At 31.4% G+C, this 25,017-nt stretch overlaps 3 protein-coding genes across 6 annotated transcripts in view; 1 reads left to right on the top strand and 2 right to left on the bottom strand.

The window, feature by feature from the left end:
* Positions 1 to 1,419: 1,419 nt before the first annotated feature.
* Positions 1,420 to 6,770, bottom strand: me31B (ATP-dependent RNA helicase me31b). 4 transcript variants are annotated; one of them, XM_018503719.1, is made up of 8 exons: positions 6,268 to 6,770; positions 4,745 to 4,920; positions 4,299 to 4,505; positions 4,027 to 4,198; positions 3,784 to 3,934; positions 2,632 to 2,827; positions 2,380 to 2,550; positions 1,420 to 2,194 (listed from the first exon to the last, which is right to left on the bottom strand). In XM_018503719.1, the coding sequence occupies exons 2-8, from the start codon at positions 4,883 to 4,885 to the stop codon at positions 1,898 to 1,900; spliced, it is 1,335 nt and encodes a 444-aa protein (XP_018359221.1). In that variant the 5' UTR covers positions 4,886 to 4,920; positions 6,268 to 6,770; the 3' UTR covers positions 1,420 to 1,897. The 4 variants fall into 4 exon arrangements, with proteins under 4 accessions (XP_018359221.1, XP_018359222.1, XP_018359223.1 ...); XM_018503720.1 differs by lacking the exon at positions 6,268 to 6,770 and adding an exon at positions 5,653 to 5,904 and having other exon boundaries at positions 4,745 to 4,921; XM_018503721.1 differs by lacking the exon at positions 6,268 to 6,770 and adding an exon at positions 5,704 to 5,904.
* A 5,157-nt stretch (positions 6,771 to 11,927) lies between these two features.
* On the bottom strand, positions 11,928 to 14,443 carry LOC108758744 (protein snail). The gene is made up of 3 exons (XM_018503829.1): positions 14,282 to 14,443; positions 12,753 to 13,368; positions 11,928 to 12,169 (listed from the first exon to the last, which is right to left on the bottom strand). Exons 1-3 carry the CDS (start codon positions 14,340 to 14,342, stop codon positions 12,004 to 12,006), a joined length of 843 nt encoding a protein of 280 aa, XP_018359331.1. The 5' UTR covers positions 14,343 to 14,443; the 3' UTR covers positions 11,928 to 12,003.
* Positions 14,444 to 18,035: 3,592 nt separating this feature from the next.
* The window catches only part of yl (Putative vitellogenin receptor yl), a 13,599-nt gene continuing 6,617 nt past the window's right edge, over positions 18,036 to 25,017 (top strand). The window contains exons 1-17 of the mRNA XM_018503574.1: positions 18,036 to 18,096; positions 18,304 to 18,464; positions 19,352 to 19,480; positions 19,596 to 19,704; positions 19,816 to 19,953; positions 20,126 to 20,245; positions 20,322 to 20,447; positions 20,536 to 20,748; positions 21,717 to 21,885; positions 22,174 to 22,375; positions 22,477 to 22,668; positions 22,753 to 22,873; positions 23,010 to 23,144; positions 23,240 to 23,501; positions 24,069 to 24,292; positions 24,485 to 24,646; positions 24,724 to 24,866. Of these exons, the coding sequence (XP_018359076.1) occupies positions 18,036 to 18,096; positions 18,304 to 18,464; positions 19,352 to 19,480; positions 19,596 to 19,704; positions 19,816 to 19,953; positions 20,126 to 20,245; positions 20,322 to 20,447; positions 20,536 to 20,748; positions 21,717 to 21,885; positions 22,174 to 22,375; positions 22,477 to 22,668; positions 22,753 to 22,873; positions 23,010 to 23,144; positions 23,240 to 23,501; positions 24,069 to 24,292; positions 24,485 to 24,646; positions 24,724 to 24,866 (2,667 nt within the window). The remainder of the gene's footprint in view (positions 18,097 to 18,303; positions 18,465 to 19,351; positions 19,481 to 19,595; positions 19,705 to 19,815; positions 19,954 to 20,125; positions 20,246 to 20,321; positions 20,448 to 20,535; positions 20,749 to 21,716; positions 21,886 to 22,173; positions 22,376 to 22,476; positions 22,669 to 22,752; positions 22,874 to 23,009; positions 23,145 to 23,239; positions 23,502 to 24,068; positions 24,293 to 24,484; positions 24,647 to 24,723; positions 24,867 to 25,017) is intronic.

Below are 25,017 nucleotides of genomic sequence, written 5' to 3'. Positions count from 1 at the left end.
TGCGATCAAGAGTGTATAAATTTTCCAGAATCGTAGAGTCGTATATGTAAAATAAATTATCTTGCAAGACCACAAGACAATCTGCAAAGCTCATGATAAGCTAATTCGTGAATATGATAACGCATGTATTCATTTACATTAGATTTCACAAAAATGCGAATCTATTTCTTGACATTTAACTAGCGGAGCTACGATTGTACTCTACGAAAATGGAGACTCGCGGAATATATCTGAACTCGAAAATGTACTTTGAACTTGCGTCAAACTTAAGCCATGTACTTGGTGTCGCTATAAACAAAAATTACATATATTGGTCGAAGGTTGAAGGCAGCGAGCATGAACAACCATTCGTCCAGATCAATATATTCTATACAAATCTGTTTAAATGTCCAATTGTTAGCAATTTCATTTTCTTTTTTTTGTGTCAGCAGTTAACTCATTACTGTTTATCTATTATCTACAGTTTTTCCCGTGATAAGCTCACAGTTTCTGATATTACAGCCCTAAATACATTTTAAACTTCCTTCTATATCACTAATATTCCATTCAAAGAGGATTCTTTCCTCTCAAATATGAAATATTTTGGTACGCAGATTGTTCCATACTTTTCACATCCAAAAACCTAAGTCATATTTGGCTGGTGGCTTTCGAATTCTTAAATTTTAACTACACAGTCATGCATACGAAACAGTAATTTCCTGCACCTCTTTTACTCTTCTTCGTGCTTATCCATATTTTTATGGAGATCTCTAGAGATTCTATGTCGATATCAATACAATAACTTTGGCAGTTATTTTATCTTTCACGACAGATAGAGTATTCGTTCATAATGCACCTTACATTCACATTCCAGTGTGAGCTGCGCCCTCATGTGCATTCACTTGCGATTCATTTATTCCGTCTTCCGCGCATTTTCATTAATTTTAACAACCTTCACAATTTTTAAATTCAATTTTAGCCCCTGATAGACTGTTGTATAATTAAATATAGGCTGTGATTGGACATATATTATTATCAGCATCAGCCATAGAATCTCTATTTTTGTTGTGGAGTCCACCAGCCAGTTCTTTATAAAAAATAATTATATAAAACTAGTCAATTGTACAACCTCTGATTCCCAATCACGACATGGTAAAAAGAAAATCAAATTGCATTTAAAAAAAAAAGAAAAAGAAAATTTCACTAGTTGTTGAATAAACAGAAAAAAGACAGTTTAAGTGTTGACAAGTGATTTGAATTTCAGAGTTGTATTACAATCTTGACAAATAGCAAAATCAAGCCATGATCAAATATTACAACTGATATTTAATATATCCAAATTTTATAAATCGCTAAGGGCAATTTATTTATATATATTTATATATATACACGACCTTACTGATGTTAAGGACAATTTATATATATATGCATGACACAGTACAAAAGTAATGAGCACGTGAATCGGTATGTTGTACTCGGTGAGATTGGCCCGATAGATTTTCTAAATCATATGCCCTTTTTCTTCATCGTTAAAGAACAGAAGAAAAAAAATACTGGAAGAATGAAGCCGTTGTATAAAAATCCTCTATTAAAACGATATTATATGTCCTCGCATGTAGTATTTACAGTTATGATAAAATGCAATGATTGATTATTACGTTATTCACATATCTGTTTACATATTGTGCATCTTGATAATGGCTTGACTCTGATTTGTTTTAGCTTATGTACATTTAAATGTATGTATTTATGTACAAAGATTCGCATCGACATTTGCGCGACACTTCGATCACTCAGCTCATTATTACTCATACATAGTACGCTTTATTTACAAGTGAACTCACTCTTTGACACACTTTCACACACTTTAAACTCTTTGAGCGTGTGTAAAGCTTCGTTTTACCACAGTGCATCGAAACTACTTGGACACATTACCCTCTTCCATACTATTATTGTCTTCTGGTCTCGCCACATACAAACTGGGGTCTATCACCTTTGGGATAGGTTTAATTTCTGTTCCAAGCTCTTGTTCGATACGGTGTAGATTGAAGCGATCTTCATACGTGATTAGGTTAATTGCTATACCTAAGTGGCCAAATCTTCCAGATCGGCCGATTCGATGCAGATATGTCTCTGCCATCTTCGGAAAGTCAAAGTTGATTACGACGTTCACAGCTTGAACATCAATACCACGAGTAAATAGATCACTGCTCACCTATAAAAAAGAATTTATATTTAATAACAATTTTAATAAAAAATTGAATCACATACAGATATACTAGTACAATTTTTTCAGTATGTATATCACTTGGATGAGAGAGATAATGTAATTATTACGTATATAATTAGAATTTAAATAAGATTTTACAAAGTAAAATGGACATCTTTTGATTAACTTACGAGATTTCGGCATAATCCTGCACGGAAATCATGGAATACGCGATTTCGGTGTGCCTGCGCCATTTTCGCGTGTATATAATAACAGCAATACCCAAGATCTGTTATTTTCTTAGCCAATAATTCGACACGTTGCGTTGAATTACAGAAGATTATGCTTTGCGTTATTTGCAGCTATAAAATATATAAATTAATAATACATTTACTTTGAATACATGCATCAAATTAAAATTAAATTCAGTTTATTAGCATTACCTTGGAGAATAGCGTGTTAAGGCAGTGAACTTTTTGTCGTTCCTGTACAAAAGCGTAGTATTGTGTTACGCCTTTTAAAGTCAACTCTTCCATTAAATTAATCTCATATGGATCTCTCAAGTGTTTTTCCATAAATTGTTTCACAGTTAAAGGAAACGTTGCTGAATACAGCAGAATCTGACGTTCGTGTGGTAATCTATAAGGAAAATAATACAACTAACAAATATCAAGAAGTAATACCAACCAAGAGTAGTAAATAGTATAAATGGTTATTTTCAATAACTGATAGTATTTTATTACGCGTGTGACATAAGTAAACATTTCTATATTAGCAAAATTTATCAGATTTAATAATACCCAATGGAAAGTATGGTAACAATATCAATTAAAATTGCGAATGAAATAAATAGTAAAACTTTAGTAAATTTTTATGCGAGAGCCAATTAAAATTAGTCACTGATTAGTCAGTTTGACGCACTAGAGAATGTGAATATGTTGCAACATGCCTCAATTCGATAAGACATTTCACATTTCAGGCAGTTTAATTAAATATAAAATGCAGCATTACAAGTATGAGTACATGAAACAAACATGTTATAATTGCCTCAACTTTAATTGTCTCTCATACATAAAAATATTGAATTTGTGATATTTTTCTGCATAATTCTTACAGGATTGTCACAAATTCCTCATCCTAAAATTCCATAATTTTTCCCTGATTTTCAAAATAAAATTTCACAATTTTCCCTGATGATTTCAATATTTTGAATTCTTTTGTATTTTTGTCCCGATTTGGAAATCAAATATTTTGTTGAGAGAGCAATTTAACATATCTATGTAAATCACTATATTAGTGTTGCTGACACTGCTTGTATTTAATTGTTAAGTTGGTAGTATTCCAAAACTGCATCGGTATAAAGTACGCATATTAAACTTCTAAAGCCAAGAATTTTAATTTTCCAGAAGATTTTGCAAAATTCCCTGACTTTTCCCTGATTTCTCTGACCATTTTCAATTTCCCTGATATTTCCCTGATTTCCAGTTTTGTGGCAACCCCCCCTGTCATAGTTATCCATCTACCATAAAAGGAGTGTATGGTTAAATAAAGAAATTCTGTGTAAAATAAAATGTCACATTTCTGTATAAACATACCTCGATATTACATGATCCAACATTCCTTTAAAGTCTTGTGACAGCAGTTTGTCTGCTTCGTCCAAAACTAGAATTTTACAATGTTCCATATTTGCTACATTCTTTTCCATCAGATCAAGGATCCTTCCTGGCGTTGCGATTATCACTTGTACTGAAAATATAAATTACGCGAGTTATACATCGGTAAATTAATTTAATGCAGATTATTGATAAATTGTATACACTTTACTCTAGATATCTTACCTTTTTGATAAATCCTCATAATGTCGTCTCGTAAGTTGGTTCCTCCAGTAGTAACCATAACTTTTATATCCATGTGCTTTGCGAGCTCAATACAAATCTGTGATGTTTGTAGCGCTAATTCTCTTGTGGGCACAATTACCAGTGCTTGGATTACGTCTTTCCTTGGGTCAACCTAAAGCAGCAATATATGACATTAAGCATACAACATTCAAAACAAATTTCTCTTCAAGTAAACATCTTTATTATACTTCTCTTTTGCCGATTTATCGTACCTGTTCCAGCACTGGAATTGAGTATGCTCCAGTTTTACCAGTTCCATTTTTCGCGCGTGCCAAGATGTCCTTACCAGAAAGTGCAATGGGAATACTAGCTTCTTGGATCGGTGATGGTTTCTCCCATCCCTTTTCAAAAATTCCCATCAATAATTCTCGTTTTAGGCAAAATTCTTCAAACTCGTTACCACGTGTGTCGGTAACATCCTGTAACATACATTTCAAAGTAAATTCCAATTTAAAAAACTTGAATGCTTTGAAGAATCTCTATCTACAGAGGTAATAGGAAAATTAATTTCAAAGATTCATTTTTTATCTAAAAAATTTAAAAATAAATTAAAAATAAATTAAGAATAATTCAAATTTAAAAATATAATATAAAAATTTATTAATTTTTCCTTAGTAATTTATCAACCTTTTATATCAACTTTTTTGTATTAACTCACACTTGTTTTAATTCTTTTATCCTTTGGTGGAATCTTTAATTTCGCTTTCCAACCAACATCATCCATTTTATCTATCTCTGATTTGTTAGACAAACCAGAGTTTAACATATGATTAGAGTTCATATGCGTTTCGGTCATCATTTTGGAAATATTGTAGTATTGTCTACTATCTTTTCCTGACGAAAAAAAGAAGAAAGAAAACATCATGATCTCACACACACACACATATATATATATATATACATATATATACATACATATACACTACCTAAAATTATCGCAATAATTTCTTTGTGTAATTTTTGTGAAATTTAAAGCTACACATAAATTCATTTATTATACTTTTCTATCAATTCGTGTTTTTCCGTTATAAAATATTTATACTTATATAAGGCATTGCATGCCTTATAGAATATTAACAATTATACCGTAATCATAACAGCTCTGATCTTATAAACATATTCAAAAGTATGTACCAGGATTTGTAATAACGTCTGAATAGAAAGCCAGAAGGAGAACAAAACCAAACAAAATTGACCTACAGTGACTGTATGCCTTTAGGTACTGTGTTCGTTATGAATACATTCAAATATGTCAAGTGTTTTTGTGTGTTTGGATATAGAAGGCACAAGTATAAATACTTTGTAGATGAAACAGTTAACTGTGCTACAAAAAATTCGATTTCTCTTTCATTTGTAACTTCTAATTAGCACGAAATTTATTAAACAATTAAATGAAAATTGCATAGCTGTTTATATAATATATTAATCTATTTTAATCACCTTAGAAAGAAAGAATTACGTAAGCTAATTTTAAAGTATACAAAAAGATTATAGACCCAAGTAAACTTTCATTTTAATCGTGCAATAAATAATACACGTTAAAAAGGAGAGGCTTTCAGTGCTTCAAGATTCATATGGTCGAGACGTATTGTGTGCGGAATGTATTCAAAGTCTTACTGATACGCGACGGAGAAACAAAGGAACAATCTCGATATTAAAACTTATCTCGTTATATCTCCGAATGACGAAACTTAATCACTTTGAAGGCACAGAAATTCAAAGAGAACCGACAACAGAAGGTATCGCTGCTCGTTTAATCGCGAGTTGCCCCTGATTATTAATGGTAACAGATACGCCGCTCGTCGAATTCGGGGGAATTTCAAACGCGCAACCGTTCGAACCGTCGATAAGGGCAGACTCGTGAACGCGATTTGCGCGTTATTAAATATACCGTGGCCGGCTCGCTCTGTTCCCGCGTGGTTCCAACGGACGCTAATCGCTCTAAGGGGGTTCCTTTTTTCTTCCTATTTTTTTATATAGATCAGATCGCGACTGGAATATTCCGTTTCACGCTTGGAAGTTTCTCGAGAGGCAACGGAAAGGCCCAACGGGGCAAATACCGTTAAGGCCCGGTGTCGAAATGGATTGATACTAGCGCGAGGAGACGCCGGGTCGACGGGAACGATGGAATGCGGGAGTCGCGAGTGGACGCGCACCATCGTCCGCGTGTTCCTCACTTACCTTGAAAACGAATGGACGTCGATTCCGTGTGTATGTGTGCACGCCTCGAGCACTCGATCGGTGGGAAACAACACGCCAAAATGGCCGTTCCCCAATGTCAATGATTTCGCCGACTTCTCGCAGCGCCAGTGACCGCGTCGAAGAACCGTTTTCCTCTACGGTGCAATGCCGCGCTGCCGCTTCGTTCTCCTCACACACTCTCGCTCTCTCACTCACTCTCTCTCTCTCTCTCTCTCTCGCCCTCTCTCTCTCTCACTCACACTCTCACACTCTCTCGCTCTCCCTCTCGCTCTACCTCTATCTTCGCTTCTTTATTCGTTACGCTTCGGAAAAAAAGCGTTCTCGTGTATAACACGCGGTCCCGACTATCAGTCTTTCGGTCTGTCTCTGCGACTTATGATTTACGTTCCGCTTGCAGTATCTCGAAATCCCGACTGATGCACTGCGTCGAATGCGAGCGACGATTATTGCTTGTTCGGTGTACACGATCCGTACCATGAAAGAATGACGGAAACAAGGCAACGAAGCGACTACGAAATCCCGTCCACCAGGCGTTGTTTTAAGGCGGTTCTCATGAGAAACTTGCGGCCGATTACGGAGAACAAAACACACCAACAGATTTGTTCTTTATAGCTGAATTCCTTGCTTTTTTGTATCTTCTGTCTTTTCCCTTTTTCAATCCATCTTCAATCGTACATACGTCCTCAATTGTACATACGTGTTTCGATTTCAGATAATACGACGAATATAACGTAATACGGTATAAAGAACAGACCTGGTAACGTCTTGTAGTATGAAATATGAATCATGTGCTACGTGGTTCGAATTGCACGCCAGAAACTTGACCAATCTCCGTGTGCCAGCAGGATTATTCTGTAACTCTCAACGCAAATTTCGTTATCATTATAACGCTGCTGCGCAGCTCTTTCATCATGGTAAAAAAGCTGCGTAACAATGATAACGATGGCGTTATAATGATAACGAAATTTGTGTTAAGAGTTACAGAATAGATCTGCTGGTGTGGAAGTAAAGCACTATAAACGTGAGTATTCGCATATCCGCCATTTTTACTCTTTTCCCCACTTCGCCGCTGAGCTGAGAAGGGGTGCGTTCCGTTTCTCGCATGATGCGTATAATGCGTCGTTTATCCTTGTTGCTCACCAAATGTTAAACAAGGACAATGGATGCATCATGCGCGTTACGGAACGCACCTAAGGTTATCGGCGTTATACGATTGTTATAGGTTATAGCTTCTAAGCTGTTGGAAACCTTGTAGGAATGAAAGGAGCTACAAAATTTCAAGCAGCAAATACAAATCATAACCTGTAATGACCATAACCCGTCACAGTCACTGATTCAGTGATGGAATGGGGATAGAGCAATGAGTGGGAAAAGGAATAAAAATGGTGGACGCGAAGGGCCTGCGCACAATAGAGGAACAAGAATTAGATATTAAGATTTCAACCTATCAGAAACCGTGTATTCCGATGTAATCAGTTTCTGATAGGTTAAAATCTTAATATCTAATTCCTGTTCCTCTATTGTGCTCAGGCCCTAATACCTACGTTTCTAGTGCTCTAGTGGAAGGAAAGACATGTTGCTGATAAAATCAAAAGTGAAATTTATAGTCCAATCTAGTAGCGTTTTCGATTGGGGTGCACTGGCTGCACTCAGTGTCAAGAGCGTGTTCGATTGCGTACCAATGCGTACTTGACTAGTGTCACGTGTTCATTTGACCGCACAACACTTGCGTAGTGCGCACTAAAGCTGGAAACACAATAGACACAGGCAATAGGCACAGGCAACAGGGAATAACGAGCTGTCCAATCAGAGCTTTGGGATATAAGTTCGATATTATATCCCAGAGGTCTGATTGGACGGCTCGTTATTCCCTGTCTATTGTGTTTCCAGTTTAACGGTGCCAGTTCAGTGCACTGGATACACTGATACTGTATAGGATATCAGTGCATTGTTTTGTCACAGTATAAGTATATACAGTAGAGCAAGTAACACAGTTAAACTGAAAACGCAACATATACAAATATGTACAATTATTGATAAGTATGTACATATATGATATTCTTGATATTTTATATATTATTTAATTACATATAGTAAAAAATCATTACTTAAAGTTATGAACATGAGATGTCGAAGTTATTTTTCTGCGTTCTTCCTACCGTCTAGTCAAGTCCTTACAATCTTACAACTCGAAATGGTACTTCAACTTTAACACTGAAAATCTTGGCGTGTTCTTTTGAACTTGCACTATTCAGTGCAACCCATGGAACTCGTCCAGAGTTGGTGTGAACTGAGTGCGCACTAACTTTTTCCCAATCGAAAACGCTATAAGACGGTTTTGAAATAAGAACCGACTATGAATACCGGCCTATGAATACCGGCCATAGTCAGATCTTATATTCAAGACCGTCTTAAGTACAGTCTTAAGATGTCATGAACCAATCAGAAGGCCGCATTAGCGACTTAAGACATTACTTAAGACGATCTTAAAATAAGAACCGACTATGAATACCGGCCTATGAATACCGGCCATAAAGTCATAAAAGGCACATGAAATGCTTTTATTCAACGCGCATGCGTAATCTATTTTAACTTACACATGTCTTTTATCACTTTTTTTTAACGATTATTTACTGACTGTCAGAGGAGATAATCATAATGATTTCCGTTTATTTTTACAAATGTTTTAAAGCGATCTCATTATTTTGTTTTATCCAAATTGTTTTCATTTACAAATGGCACGTAACAAAAATTAATGTGTCATTTCTTGCTCCTGACGTCACGATTCAATATGGCTGTGGTGACTACTTAAGAGGATTCTAAAGTAAAATTCGAACTCCGATGAGATCGCTGTTTTACCAATAACATGCGACGTATTTTTATATACTATAGCAATATCTCACACGCACATATAAGTACATAATTTCCACAAAATAACAGCGGTTTAATTAAATTCTGATTCCCGTTTTTATCAATGTAGATTAACTTTAATCTCGGTTCAACTATAATTACTCTTCATTTTTTTATAATTTTTAGAATTAGAAAAAGATGAAGAGTTACATAGTCGAATTGAAATTAAAATTAAACTACATTAGTATAAACAGACGTAAGTCTAATTCTAAGAACTTCACATTGTTTGCGTTCATGTAAATTACTTATAGTCTGTAAATCACAATTTCGTAAATAGATTAAAAAATTTTTATATCAAATAAATGTTATTACGGTATTGACAACTTTGATACCATATTGGATTAAGAAACGGTAAAGATCTAAATTTAAACAATTTTTTTCGTCTTGGTATAATTCCACCTCACACATTTAGTGCAGTGTAGACTTTAATCTTGGAAAAAGATTTTCGACTCTGTAAAAGAAAAAAATAATTGGCCTCTCTAATTTACATCGTGCACTTGTATAATACGGTATCATAGTAACTTTCTATTGAATTATCTTAATTTCAGCGATATGTGTAAACATATATGTACATACATGATATGTGTATTTAATTAAATTTAATGCATACTGTACCAATTTAATATACATTATTCTTTAAATACATTGCTGAAATTAAGACAATTTAATAGAAAGTTACTAGTTAATATGCGTATCAAGTGCTCGATGTAAACTAGGCCATTGTTATACGTATAAATTATTACATTTAATCGGCAAAACAGACAATAGAGTTATCGACGGAACACTCATTCCGTATGACTGGTTTAGTCCGGATTTACAATAGGATTTTCAGTCTTAAGCCATAAGAAATGAGCGAATCACAATCAATTATTCTCCTCGCATTCGACTTAACTGGTCAATTTCTTACGGCTTAAAACTTAAAACACCCATTGTAGATCCGGACTTATGGGTGCTTTCGCACTGCTTAATAACATCTTAAGTTGCACTGTCAACGCTATTGCGTCGTTTTATCCTTGCATGTTTACGCAGCCCACAACAGCTGGGTATCAATCATGAAACTTTATCCCTAGGATGGAAAGTGAAAAGTGAAAATTTTAATCATTGAAGTTAATAGAGAAATTTTTCACTTTTCATTTTTCATCCTAGGAAAAAAGTTTCATTATTGATACCCTGAACTCCGACGAGATAGCCATTCGAAAAACTTTTTAAATTCAAACATTGCCGGAGGGTTAAGATTTCATCCAGTAAAGCAAATCTCGAGACTGTATTTTTTATATAATTAAGATCTTATATTTAAAAAGATATATGATATATAATATATGATTATTTTATTAATCAAATCTTATAATATTATACCTAAAAAATTAGATTTAAAATATAATCTTAATACTTATATTTATCAAACTAATAATTAAATTTTATATTTAATGTATATAAAATTTAAATAAGATTTAAAATTAGAGAAAGACAATTTAAATGTAAGATTATTTTAAATCTAATTTCACGTAATCTAAAGATTTTACCAATGAAATAGCTATTTGACATCCTAAATATCAAATCGAACATTAACATTTTCCCAGAAACGATTCAAGCCGCATTAAATGTCGCATAAATTAAAATATAATTTTATGCAATTATTATAGCTCTAGTGCAAATTTTTTGTGTATCACTAGTCAATTTGAATCTGAATTATCATGTTAATAAAATAATTAGCGCATGAAATTATCTGTTAAAAGCGAAATAAAAAAAAAATCGAAATTTTATTGAGGAATGTAAAGCATGGCATAAAGTTTAATTATATAACGCATATTGCTTGCGTCAAAAATGGCATATACATTATAACGTAATATATGAGTTTTACATTGGTACGCAACACATATTGTTGAAACTTTGGCTATGATCTACTTGATGCTACAAATGTTTCGAAGCATCCTTCCTTTTATTAGTCTCAATTACAAATATTTTGAAATATTCTTTGATTATTTAAGGTGGTTCTTTATTAAAGAGTGCTGAAAATTTGGGATGCCTCGCCAGGGCCCACTCAAAACAAATATCTGCATAATTTGGATAATATATTAAAATTACATACATATATATATCTTAATAAAACAGTATGGAACATATGGTACGATAGTAAATTAAGAGCTGCATCTTCATCGAACGAAAACAAGATGAGATTGTATTTACTTTTCGAGATTAAATTTATATGCAAGTTTATGCACGTAAATATCTTTCTAGAATGTCTGTTGATCTATTACTTTTTTGTAACCATTAAAATCATAATTTTTTAAACTATTATAATCTTGTTTTTTTTTTTTTTTTTTAGAAAAGTCTATGGTAAGATTTGTATGCAGTTAGTCAAAGAAGTGTCTACGAGCCTTATCTGTCACTAAGTTATATGAAAAGTTACATTTTCAACATTTGTTTTCTCTTTTATTTCATTGTTAACCTACCGTAGAATTTTGCACACGTCAATTTCGACTTCATTAAATAAAAAAATTAGACATTTCTATGGAAACTTGATTAACTAAAGAACTACTTTAGTAAAAAATTATTTCTTCTGATAATTGGTTAATCAAGTGCTTCAAACATTTGTAACACTAATGCCTATTTCAATGTAAATTAAATTTTATCTTGATATATTCAACTAAATCTTTCATCTTCTTCTAGTTCTCTAAGAATTAGAAAAAAATGAAGAGTAAGTTGAATAAAGATTAAAATTAATCATTGATGAAAACGAGCATAAATGGACCATAGCCTTTAACAACCGCCGGTATTGTTGGTCGCGTCCTTTCCAACATACATTCATGGACAAACGATCTCCTTCTTCTGGGACATACGATACTTGCGACAGGCTTCAGGACAGTGGCGTTCCAGGTAGCGCCTTTGCGAGAAAGCCTTAAAGCAGACACCACAGCGCCACTGCCACTGATGATGATTACGCGTCCTCTGATGTGCGCGAAGATTCGAGCTGTAATAACCCCACGAAGATTAATTAATCACATAACGACAGTTCTTGATACTAATTAACATTCCAAACAGTGACAATTAAACAGAGAACAAGAGGTGATAGAATAAAATGTGCATTAGGATTATCATTTTCTCATCCTGGAGAGATTTTCATGGTTGTTCTACAATGTGCTTTTTGTTTCTTGTTTCTTGCTGTTTGTCTCTTGCCTCCTTGACCTCGGATCTACAATAGGTGTTTTAAGCCTTAAGCCGTAAGAAATTGATCAATTACAGTCGAATCCGAGAAGAATAAGCGATTGTGATTCGCCCATTTCTTATGGCTTAAGGCTTAAAACTCTATTGTAGATCCGGACTGATCAAAAAGGCAAGAGACAAACAGCAAGAAACAGGAAACAAAAAGCACATTGTAGAACTATCACAGGTCTTTGGTTTAGTTCAGCTTTTTAACATTTAACCAAAACTTTTGCTTCTTCAAAACAAAAGCAATTCTTAATTTATCTAGATTTCTCGTCAATGGAATAAAATTCGGAAGCACGTTCCTACGTCAAAGTCTTAAGTGTAGACAGGAATCTTGCTGTACATACCGATCGGCGAAGGACTTGTGGCAAACTGGACATTCGAAGGGCCGCTCGCCTGTATGTAAACGCAAATGGCCCTTCAGCACCCACGGCCGGTCAAAGCTCTTGTGACAATATGGACAGTAGTGCATCGTTTTATTTTTCTTCCAGCCTTCCCGAGTGGATGTCGTTTTACCCTCAGCTGCGTTCGTCGACTCGTGCTTTTGTTTCGGCAGTACATACGAAGTCTGCGGGGGGTCCTGTGTTTCGCAGCCGTTGATCATGTTTGGATTTATCGTGCCAGTGATTTTTTCTGCATTTGTCGTCTGCGTCGCCGGACATGCCGATCCCTCCGCCTTGGAGGAAAATCGTGACACACCATCGAGCAATATCGTCGGTACTTTCCCATTGTTATTCTTTATGTGCCCGTCGATCGATGCATCATGGTGTACACTCTCAAAATTTTGTCCATCTAAATTCAATTCTGCGTCAAATGGCGCACCGTTGGTCTTGTGGAAGCTGTAACGGGTTACAATGGGGAGTCCAGAACAGGTCCAGATATTGCTCGTCTTGGACGTCGTGTCTTTCGTATGATTCTTTCGCTTGAGATTCGTGGATGGCGGTAGCCACGGGAAGTCAGGCTCTACAAAAATTGATTTTCCTTCATTTGAAGCAAGCACGATATTTGCTACCGGAATAATTGAGATTTAAAGCGTTTCTAAAAGAGATTTATTATTATTTCGAGCAGTAGAAAGTAATGCTGCAATAAGTGAATAAATTGGAATAAGCTTTGATAGAAATTTGTTCTACATAAAATTAAAATTTATTTATTACAGTCATCAGTAATTAATCTCGAAATTTTGAAGTGCATTGTTTTTGTGTTTGACGAAAAAAATTATTTTTCTTTTCCCCAACCAGCGAGATAAACAAAGATACAATTGGTTAGATAAGATAAGAAAATTGTAGAAATTTTTTCGTGTATTCGTTTTATTACATCGCTACAACGTTTATTTATATACTCGTGAAAAAGAATTTTCAATATTTATTTCTCAACAACCTGACGGAAAAAAATTTTTACGAAAAAAGTACAGAAAATACATACATTGTGAAACAAGATCTTAGAAATTCTTAATTTTGCGTAGATATTCGCAGTGGGCGAAGAGTGGCATTGTGTTCGGAGTATTTCTTGATTTTTTAAACAAACTCTACATCCCACTACGAATGTTTATGAATGAGAATTTTTAAGATGTCTCGATCTATGCAGTTTTTCGTAAAAATTTTTCCGCCAGGAAAGTAATTTCTACCCGATCATATCTGAATTCGAGTAGATCACGTGAAGATAAGACACGCGAAGCATGATATCTACGGACTGTTTATTATTGTGATGACAGTCAAGGTTGAAGTAACGATCCCGATTCCGAGCAATTCGTAATTTCAACAATGCTCTTAGAGAAACATGGCGAACAATTGTTAAAACATCGTGCCTAAATGATCTTACAATGGTGTAAGAAAATATACCTTCGTAAAAGTAGAAATGCTTTCGTAAAAGGATATACCTTCGTTAGAATTGTCTGTCTTGTTATATCGTGCCATTGACCTTAGCAAACAACGCGGCATATTCCTTGGGATAAATTCTGTAATTTTCTACTATAAGGAGTACGCTTCGCAAGGAGTACGGAGAACTTGAGCTTCCACTGCAGCAGCAAGACACAGCAAAATGGCACTGCCCGACTGGCGACTGCCGTACATTCGATCAGCTTTTGTTTTTTTCAAGCAGTAGCGTAGTTTCGAAACCACTCGACAAAAAATTATGATCACTAGGATAATTTATGAATTATCAATTTTTTTTATATTCGAAATTTTTTTTTACATCTGTACGATTTTCTCAGACACTCGCGTGTTTTTTATATGCGTATTTTAGATATGCGTACATATTATATCTGTTAAGATTAATAAATTAGTATTATTCTATCTCGTTTAAAATAATTATTGTAAAATGATGAGACCAACATCACTTATCTCTATACAACAATATTATATCGTTTCTTCATGTTTGTCAATTCAATAAATAGAAATTTTTATCATTCTATACATTGAGTTTCATGTATTTCGAAATTTTTGTTCCAATCTATTAGATATATATTCCTGTAAAATTTTCATACATTTGACTGAAAATTTCGATAATAAAAGGGCTGATAAAATTGATATTAAGGAAGATTGATCGAGTTGTGTGCTGAATGCGTACTGCGATCATCATCTAAATTTTGTACCTCATTAATATTTTATGTTATTATTTAATGTAATATAAGTAACATTTAATGACAAAAATATGAAACAAATGAGATTAGTTATAAACAAAAAATTTAACAGGTTATATCTTTTATTTTGTATGTGCTAACAATACTTTAAAAAATGTAGATACAACTGACGTTAATTTTTTATTAATATAATGTAATATATATAACTGATTATACATATAGGTATATACCTATACATATATAATATAATTACACAATCTTATTTAAAATTTTTATATTCTTATAAAAGATGGTTTATTGCGTAGCATATTTTACATTCAATATATATATATACATATATATTTGCAATTATAATAAAGATTAAATCGATATTTTAACAAAATTTAACAAATTTCGTAAATTGTATCATCACAAGGTAAGACTGATAATTAATTTTAGGTATTAGTTAATGATTTCTTTCATTAATCTTATCCTTGATAGAAATTTTTTACTGAAGTTGCAATAAATAATAACGAAATATTATTAAATTGCATATTGAAATCTGTATCAATTAATCCATTTTCAGCATTAATATTTCATTAAGATTTTATTACAATTTAATATAAAATATTGAGATTATAAAGAATTCAGTAAATTTTAAAATAAAAATCAATGAACGCAATTTATTTAATGAGTTATTCATATCGTGGAGACTACTTGCGTTATAATTTAGAGATTATTTATAGGATGTGTCTTGTGGACTATCTAATGTACCTCATTATGTCCTATATACATCCACTGGACATTTAAATACGTAATCTTTGGAATAAACGAATTTATTATTTTGCAAGATTGAAATATTTCATAAAATATTATTACATTCATTAGTTTAGTTTGTACAGAAATACAATCGTGTCTTCTATCAAATATATGTATACAAAAATCATGTACAAGTATAAATGATGTATTTGGACTTCGGTTTTATAAATCTAGTTATATGTATAGAGGGTTTGGACTAAATTTCACGAAAAACAAGGCAGTCCTAGAAAGAAATTTTTATGAATTCAACGCTTTTTTATTACAGTGTGAACTGATTTTCTTATTTTTTTTAGCAGTGTTATTTTTAATTTATTTTTAATTTATTAATTCCAACATTTTAATCCTTACTGCTTCTTTCTATTCGGTAATTTTCATTAATAAATATGTGAAAAGAAAAAAAATGTTTCTTTCCAAATATTTTTATTAATTTTCATTTCTTTTCAAATATTTTCATTAATAAAATATTTTTCTTATAATTTATAGTATTTCAATATATTTCAGTGTTACAATTTACGCTAATAAATCTGTAAAAATGTATGTTTTGTATTATACTTTTCATTTTTTTTCACGCATTTAAAAAAATTATCTTTAGGGGGGATTCAGCATAAATTAGTCTTCAATTTCTTTGAATAAATTTGTAAAAATATTAAATATATTAGCCTAATTTTTCGTTATTTTTTATTACAAATCTGTAACAATATAATAAATATAATAGAAAATAAATAGAAAATATCTATGTAAAAAAAATATCTTAAGTAATATGCATTCGATAATTCTTTCCTATATTTTATCATGACAGGTGTCTATTTATATGTGATTTATGAAAGTATAACTTTTGAATGCAATTTACCGTAACACTACAAATGTTCGAAGCATTTGATCGACCAATCAGAAGTAACAGTTACTAATTATCCAATTCAAGAATATTGTAGCATCAAATGGTTGTATTGTCAGCCTCTGTGTTGTCAACATCGACCTTAGAGTGTCTTAATAATTGCTGTGTGGAAACAAGGAAGTAAGTATAAACGAATATATTCGGATTTAACGTCTCAGAATCATTTCAAACAGCGTCGCGACCGGTTCAAGACACGTGTTTTCTCCCTTTAAGCTACAATAATATATCTGAGCCTTTATATATACTTATAAAAACTTTCATTTACTGTGGTGAGTACTTTTTTTTATTTTTTTATAAAATTTGTGTACATCCGATTTTCCAAACATTATTTTAATGAAGTTAAATATATTTATAATTAAACGTAATTATTTTTGATCAAATTATTTACATTTTATATAATATTTAAAATATATTCGTTCCAACAAAATATTATATTTTAATATTTAAGAAACGTAATATAATAAATTTATTAAATAAGTAATATATTACATTTAAATATTTAAATATTTAGTTCTTAATACTAATTTCAAGAGTTTTAATATATTTATAAAATTTAACATTTTTAAATATGGTATTTATTAAAGTTTCATTCATTTTATCTGTGTATCCATTTTTTGGTGAGTTAGCTTATTTTTTACTCAGCTTAATTTCAATTTTTATTTCGAAAGGTTTAGTAATGCATTTGAATACTAATATATTTAAAGAAAATATACATTTAACCTATCTAAAAATTAGGTTTCGCATTATATTATATTTATTTGTACGCGATGTGTGCGTGAAACGGATGAACGTATACAATATTTTATATTACAAGATACGATGCTGTACGTTAATTTCTAATTAAATTCTTTTTAAGTTTCTAAAGAAATTTTTGTAGTACTATTTATAAAATTTATTAATTTTCAAAAGCAAAATTTAACATAAAATTTCTGAAAACAGAATTTGGAATATGTTCAAATTTTATTCTCTATATAAATTTTATCTAATTTCCTGAAACGAATTATGATACGTTTATTATTACATCGTGAACATTAAATTCATTTTTTAAATTCATTCATTTACTTATGTTAGATTAATTCTACAATGTGCTTTTTGTTTTCTGTTTCTTGCTGTTTGTCTCTTGCCTTTTTAATTAAGAAGGTAAGAGACAAACAGCAAGAAACAAGAAACAAAAAGCACATTGTAGAATTAGCCTTACCATATCACGAGAAAAGTAATCTTTTCGATAGTAAAGCGACTAAAAGTGTAGAGCTTATTAATGCATATAACTTTATGAAATAATAATTGAAAGAGCAATAATTAGTAAATTCTAATTTGTCTTATTACAATTAAATTTTTATTTGTTTTTGTTTACAGGTTATGCGTTGTTTTGTAATACTATTATTTATATACAGCTTTTTATATCCTTGTTCGTTTAATGGTAAGATATTCTGACAAGACAAAAATTTTATTCTTATTCTTAATTTTTCTTAATTAGATTTATTCTTAATTAACGTTTTTTATACATATCTACCTTTTGTTCGAAGTTGTGCATTACACTAACGCGTCAAAATATAAATCAATCTAAAATTACATTACTTCTTTATTTGTATTCCGAAATACTGAAAGATGAAAATTGTGTTATAAGGATTGGACTCCAATTTTAAAACACAAAAATGTCAAAATCTGCACGGTAAGAATTCATTCATATGCAACAATGGGCAATGTATATTACTCTCCTATAGATGTGATGGAACTGATGACTGTACAGATGGCTCGGATGAAGAAGACTGCGACGACTATAACAACGTGAGTATACAATTCATGTTATTTGTTGAAAGTAAGATTTTTTTAATTTTATCAATTTTAAATCTGCGATATAGATTTTTAAGATAGATCATATACATAGAGCTTTTCTTATTACAATTAAATCACACATTACACATTTGGAAACCTTTTTCGAATTGTTTTTCCGGACTTATAAACGCAATTAAAAATTTATTAACAGTTTCAACATCTTTATAATATGATGTTTGATGGTAGCATCAAATTATTAAAATTGCTTGTCAATTTATTTCGCGATTACTAAAGTAGTTTTAATCGCGTTTATAAGTCCAGAAAAAAACAATTCGACGCGCAGTTCGAAAAGACTATAATATGGTATATATGCAAGTACATATATAGTGTATATTAGTAGTTCAAGATTGAATTATTTAAAGCAATAAAAACCCAGCTCCGACCGTAATAGGCATTTTAAATTTCTAGTATTGATTGTGTTTTTCACATATGTTGTCTAAAATAAAGATTCTTAATATGGTTTATAATCAGTATGTTTAGTCGGCATACTTTTCTTTCTAAAAATAATAATAGTTTACTTTTTTTAAAATTTCATTTTTGCTAATTATTTGATTTTATCGATGAATAGTTTTCTTAAAAAGAAAATTTTTTTAGTCCTTTAGAAAAATTTTTTTAAATAATGCTTCATCTTTAAATCCTTATATAGTTCAGTTCTATAAGAGGTATAGCTCCGTTTGTAGTATAGCATTCTCTTAAGTTATACCAATAATGCTTGAATAAAGTTTAATCGAAAAGATAATGGCTTATTTCTTAACTGTCTAATGTTACGTTAGAACGTACAACATACGAGTGTGCGCAATATTAAACAATATAACTTTTTTCTGTTATCTTACAATTAGTTTTCCATCAAATGCTCCGAACATGAATATAAATGCAAAAGTAATTACTGCATACCGGTAGCAAAGTTTTGCGACGCAATACAGGATTGCCCGGATGGAAGTGATGAGTACGACGATTGCGTGAAACACGTAAGTAAATTGGCGCAAAATTTTACACGTGTCATTAATAATTATCCTCATTTCTTTTTTTATTTGCATTATTTTTCTTGAGTAGTAATGCTCAATTTTGTTTTTGTTGTCACAGTTAAATTGCAGTGGCAGATTCCAGTGTGCTGACGAACATTGCGTATTTCACGATTGGGTTTGCGACGGTACCAAGGATTGTCCCGACGGCAGCGACGAGTGGAATTGCAGTAATTTTTTATAAATATAGATTGTTTACTAGTAACAATAGGATAATAAAAATTATATCTTATCACATAATAACAAAAGACTTTCTTTTACATTATTTTGCAATTTTTCAGACGCAAATAGAACATCATCCGCGAGTAATTGTAAAATAGAAAATTCCCAATATTTTTGTAAAAATCAATTATGCATACCTCTTAAATTAGTATGCAATGGAAAGGATGACTGTGGTGATAAATCAGATGAAGCCGGTTGTGAGTACTACGTTATACATATTTCAATATATTTTAATTGTTGCATTAACTTTTTTTACAACAAATTTTAATTATATTGACCTTTATTTTAATGCGTTTAAACCTTTCGTGATGTAATCTTTGCGTGATTTGTTATATTGTTAAATTATATTTAATTTTTATTTTTATTTAGGTACATCTGGTTGTCCCAGCTCGGTAAAATGTGATCATGAATGCAAACAAACTCCTAAAGAAAGTATATGTATCTGTAAACCGGGTTATAAATTACAAAATGATAACCGTACTTGTATAGGTAAAATTGCAATAAATAAAAGCAATAACGACGTGTAAATCATGTCCCATTTATCTAACAAATTTCTGTTTCGCAGATATCGACGAGTGTCAGATTTATGGTGTGTGCGATCAAGAATGTGTGAATACTCCAGGATCGTATAGTTGCAGGTGTCAAACAGATTATTTCTTGCAGCGGGACAAAAAAACTTGCAAAGCGATTGGTAAATCATAATAATTTGCGAATATGTGTAATGGCATATTGATTGACATTAGACTTTATAAAAATACGAATCTTTCTTTGAAATTCAGCTGGCGAGGCTACGATAGTCTTTTCTGCAAAAACAGAAATTGTTGGCATGTATCTCGATTCGCAAATAAACTTTATAGTTGCGAAACACTTAAATCGTGCGATCGGTGTTGCTATGAACGGCGACCACACATATTGGTCGGATATTGAAAAAGACAGAGAGGTTATTGTAAGAAGTACTCCTCAAAATAAACACGAAGTCATCGTGATGATGGGTAAGCGTGCATGGTGGATGCTGGAGTGACGGCAATTACCACAAATTATAATACAATCAAAATTTTCGAATCGATTTGATGGATTGCAAAATTTTCTTACAGAACTAAAATATGCATAAATAGAAAGTCCCAGTATTTCCGTCCACGAAAAAATCATACAAAAATAAAAAATTTACTAATTTTTATGTGAAATGATATGGAATATTTCGAATAAAATTTTCAGTTTTCATCAGTCCTGTAATGTAAAAATAGTTAATATTTATAAATAATATTATTAATAACATAAATATAGCTTAATATTGATAAATATTTATAAATAGCATTAATATTTATTTATTCTTTTTCAACTATTGTGTCTTAATATTTTCCTGTATTATTAATTATTTTTACATTATGAGAAATACGCTGTATAGTTTGAAACGTTCTAATAATCTATTAGAAGAAAATCAATTTTATTAAATTATAGATAATAATATCTGTTTTGCTTACTGGTCCATATACTTTTGAAGTTACAATTAAATTAATATTTAAAATTATATATACTAATTTGTGTAAAAAAGACAAAATGTGTATTTTTTTCTTTGAATACTCTCTAATCTCGTGGAATAAAATCTCATTCAAAGAGACTGAAAATTAAGCCAGTCTTGAAAAAAGAGTGAAAATACGGCTATTTGTTCAAGAGTGGTAGATTTTCTCTTTTTAAAGTGAGATTCACTTGTTTGGAGCGAATCTCATTTCAAAAGAGTAAATCTCACTCTAAAAAGAGTAAAAATCTGCCACTCTTGAACAAGATTTTCACTATTTTTTCGAGACTAGCTCAATTTTTAGTCTCTTCGAGTGAGATTTCACTCCACGAGATTTAGAGAGTAAGTTATTTTATAAAACAATCAATTTTTAAATAAAGATTGTACATTGTAATTTTCTATTGTATCTTCTAAAAATTTTCTGCATCTTTCTTGTATATAAAGGTTTGAAAGAGATATCGGCGATAGCTGTGGATTGGATCGCACAAAATATATATTTTACGGATACCGGTTACAATCGTATCGGAGTTTGCAAAGACGACGGCACATATTGCACCATATTAATCAATAATACTGATAAACCAACAGGACTTGCTTTATTACCAACTCATGGGTAAATATAACAAATTTTATTATTTTTTAATAATCTAACGATCTTATAAAATGATCAGGAAAAAAAGAGAAAGAAAAAAGGCAAATTCTTATTAATTGATTTATCATTGTATCTGGAGTCTTGTTTTACTACAAATGGAATTTAATTAATATTATTTTATAAAGTGCTGATAAAATAATTGTTATTTTCAATATTTAACCAAACATTAAATTTTTTTAATTTTTGAAGCTAGAATTATAACGACATAAACTTAAATAGAAATGTATTAAGTATCTGTTACATTTATAGGAAAATGTATTGGTGTGATTGGAGTTTTAATCCACATATAGCAGTTGCGGGAATGGACGGCAAAAACATCCGTATATTCGTCTCTGAAAACTTAAAAGCTCCACAAAGCCTAACTATTGATTATCCGACCAATCGATTATATTGGGCGGATATCAAGTTAAAGATAATCGAAACAATACGCTTAGACGGAACCGATCGAAGAGTTAATATTTGTTTCTTTTTTTATTATAAAATATTTTAAAGTACAATATTATATATATTGAGATTCTACGATATATATTTATATAATTTAATTATTCGCAGCTTGTACTACACGATATAATAGAAGACCCATTCTCACTGGCGGTCTTTGAAAATACATTGTACTGGAGCAACTGGGAATCCAAATCAGTAGAGTCCTGCAATAAATTTACTGGAAAGGATTGGAATATCTTACATGTTGGTCAACATTCACATTTCAGTGTGCACATCGATCACTCGGCAATAAAGCCCAAAGTACGCAATTGTATTATGAAGTTACTTTTACTTTGTGAAGAATATGTTGCAAAAAATTTGTATTATCTTTTAATCAAATTCCAGATTGACAATCCATGTCATTCTAATCCGTGTTCTGAATTGTGTATGCTAAATCAGGAGAACGGATACACGTGCGCTTGTACTTTGGATAAAAAATTAAATACCGACAATCATACTTGTCAAGGTAAATTCGTTAAAAAACCAAGGAAAAATATTAAATCTTTAGGACAACATATTCTGCATTATTAAACTTGGGACGTTAATAATAACAACAAATGCTTATCATATTTTCTTAAATAAACATGAGACTATAATTTTAGAGGTGACAAAGAATTTACTGATTCTTCATGATACGAAATTTACAAACTATTATCATGGAATGTTGGGAAAGCTAAAAACAAGAATAGCCTCGAAAGTATTACTTCCTCAGGATATAGTATCTGATCCGACCTCTGGTATATAAATGAATTGCTATTTCATCAAAAATATTACAAACGCCAGTCTAACAATCGATCTTTAATGTTAACTCTTACAATTAAAACTTATTTAGGCCAAGTAATATGCTGTACAGTGACGGAACGATTTGAGAAAGCCATCGTACTCTTCGATCCAGTCAGCGATACTTTTAAAAACACCATATTGTACAATGTTTCTTATTTTAGCATGGCATTTGATCATATTGGTAATAATTTGTATATGACAAATAGACCAAGCAGCTCTATCAATGTATACAACGTAAAAACCCTGGCAATGACGGTCTTTTATTTTAAGGAAAATGTTCCTTACTATATTACATTAGTACCTGAAGAAAGGTATGGTGTTGAATTGATTACAATTATTATTTACAAAATAGTTATTAGTGTTTAATAACAAAGCAGTCGTAAAATAAAATATATACTCTCTAAATCTCGTAGAGTGAAATTTCACTCGAAGAGACTGCAAATTTAGCCTGTCTTGAAAAAAAAATGAAAATACAGTCACTCTTGTTTAAGTGGTAGATTTTAAAGTGAGATTTATTCTTTTTACAGTAAGATTTACTCTTTAGGAATGAAATTCACTCCGAAGGAGTGAAATCTCAATCTCTTCCTTGGAGTGAGGTTTTATCTACTCTGGAATTACATTCCAAAAAAGGGATTGAGATTTCACTCCTTTGGAATGAATTTTATTTCAAAAAAATAAATTTCACTCTAAAAAGAATGAAAATCTACCATTCTTGAACAAGAGTGAACGTATTGTCACTCTTTTTTCAAGACAGATTAAGTTTTCAGTCTCTTCGAATGAAATTTCACACGAGATTAAAGAGCAATGTTTTATATATATATGTATATAATGTTATATATATGTATATATATATATATACATATATGTGTGTATTGTAGCAAGATGTACGTAGCGTTTAAAAATCTACTTTCCTCTAACCACACATTTGAGAGATTTTGTATATATGAGATGGAAATGAACGGACTCGGTGAAAAAAAACTACTCAGGGATAATTTGCATGGCCCAGTAATATCAATGTACTACGATAGAGACAGTAAAACGCTCTTCGTAAGTGACCAAATGTCTGGTAATATCTTGTCGCTGAATATCTTGTCAGCCGAAGGTTTGCATTCTAACTTTTGTAAATGTTTAAGTTTTGAATCTTATTTCATAGATGTGAACTTTAAAATATATTATTAAACTAATAAATTAAAATTTTATACAGTATAAGAATATATTGTTAAGTTTATGTCAATATTCTATTATGAAACGATATGTTTGTACAAATATTATGAAAGTATTAAATTATTTTTAGACACACGTTTACTTCGTACTGGATTACAAGAGCCTGTAAGTCTTACTGTCGCTGACGATAATATTTTTTGGATTGAATATGAAAAATATTTAGATTATTCAACATTATACTCGACAGATTTTAAAACCTCTTCTAATCTGAATCATAAAGATGTTATATTGCGTGAGTTCCTTTAATGCTTGTTTAATAAAATACAATGCATACGTAGGATTGTTAGTCAATATAAAATATCTTTTTAGATATGTCCAACGAATTAGTAGATTACCCAACAATTTTTCCACGTGTAATAACTTTGCGGAAAGATACTAAACGGGATCACGATTGTCGGAAAAATAATGGAAATTGCTCACACATGTGTCTGCTTTCCTCTATTACTTCATTTGTAAGTATGCAAGTTTTTGTATGTGTGTGTGTGTTCCTATACGGGCGATGTAATCATGTGTTAATTATTCGAGGAATATAATGCAATCCTCTTATGTATAATTAATATTGTTGGAGTGTGTGTGTGTGTGTGTGTGTGTGTGTGTGTGTGT

The sequence above is a fragment of the Trachymyrmex cornetzi genome, unplaced genomic scaffold (assembly GCF_001594075.2).
Source record: "Trachymyrmex cornetzi isolate Tcor2-1 unplaced genomic scaffold, Tcor1.1 scaffold16, whole genome shotgun sequence".
Taxonomy (NCBI): domain Eukaryota; kingdom Metazoa; phylum Arthropoda; class Insecta; order Hymenoptera; family Formicidae; genus Trachymyrmex; species Trachymyrmex cornetzi.
The sequence above is the reverse complement of the archived record's forward strand: the minus strand, read 5'-3'. Positions and strand labels throughout refer to the sequence as shown.

Bases quoted from the DNA above. Each gene is read 5' to 3' on its own strand.
- LOC108758744 (XM_018503829.1), bottom strand. From the start codon at position 14,342: ATGCCGCGTTGTTTGCTAAGGTCAATGGCACGATATAACAAGACAGAC. The intron at 13,369-14,281 runs GTATATCCTTTT...CAATTTTTGTAG, and splicing joins GACAGACAATTCTAACGAAG to AGCCTGACTTCCCGTGGCTA. The intron at 12,170-12,752 runs GTATGTACAGCA...GGGTTATTACAG, and splicing joins CACAAGTCCTTCGCCGATCG to CTCGAATCTTCGCGCACATC.
- me31B (XM_018503719.1), bottom strand. From the start codon at position 4,885: ATGATGACCGAAACGCATATGAACTCTAATCATATGTTAAACTCTGGT. The intron at 4,506-4,744 runs GTGAGTTAATAC...TGTATGTTACAG, and splicing joins ATAAAAGAATTAAAACAAGT to GATGTTACCGACACACGTGG. The intron at 2,551-2,631 runs GTAATGCTAATA...TATATTTTATAG, and splicing joins TTAACACGCTATTCTCCAAG to CTGCAAATAACGCAAAGCAT.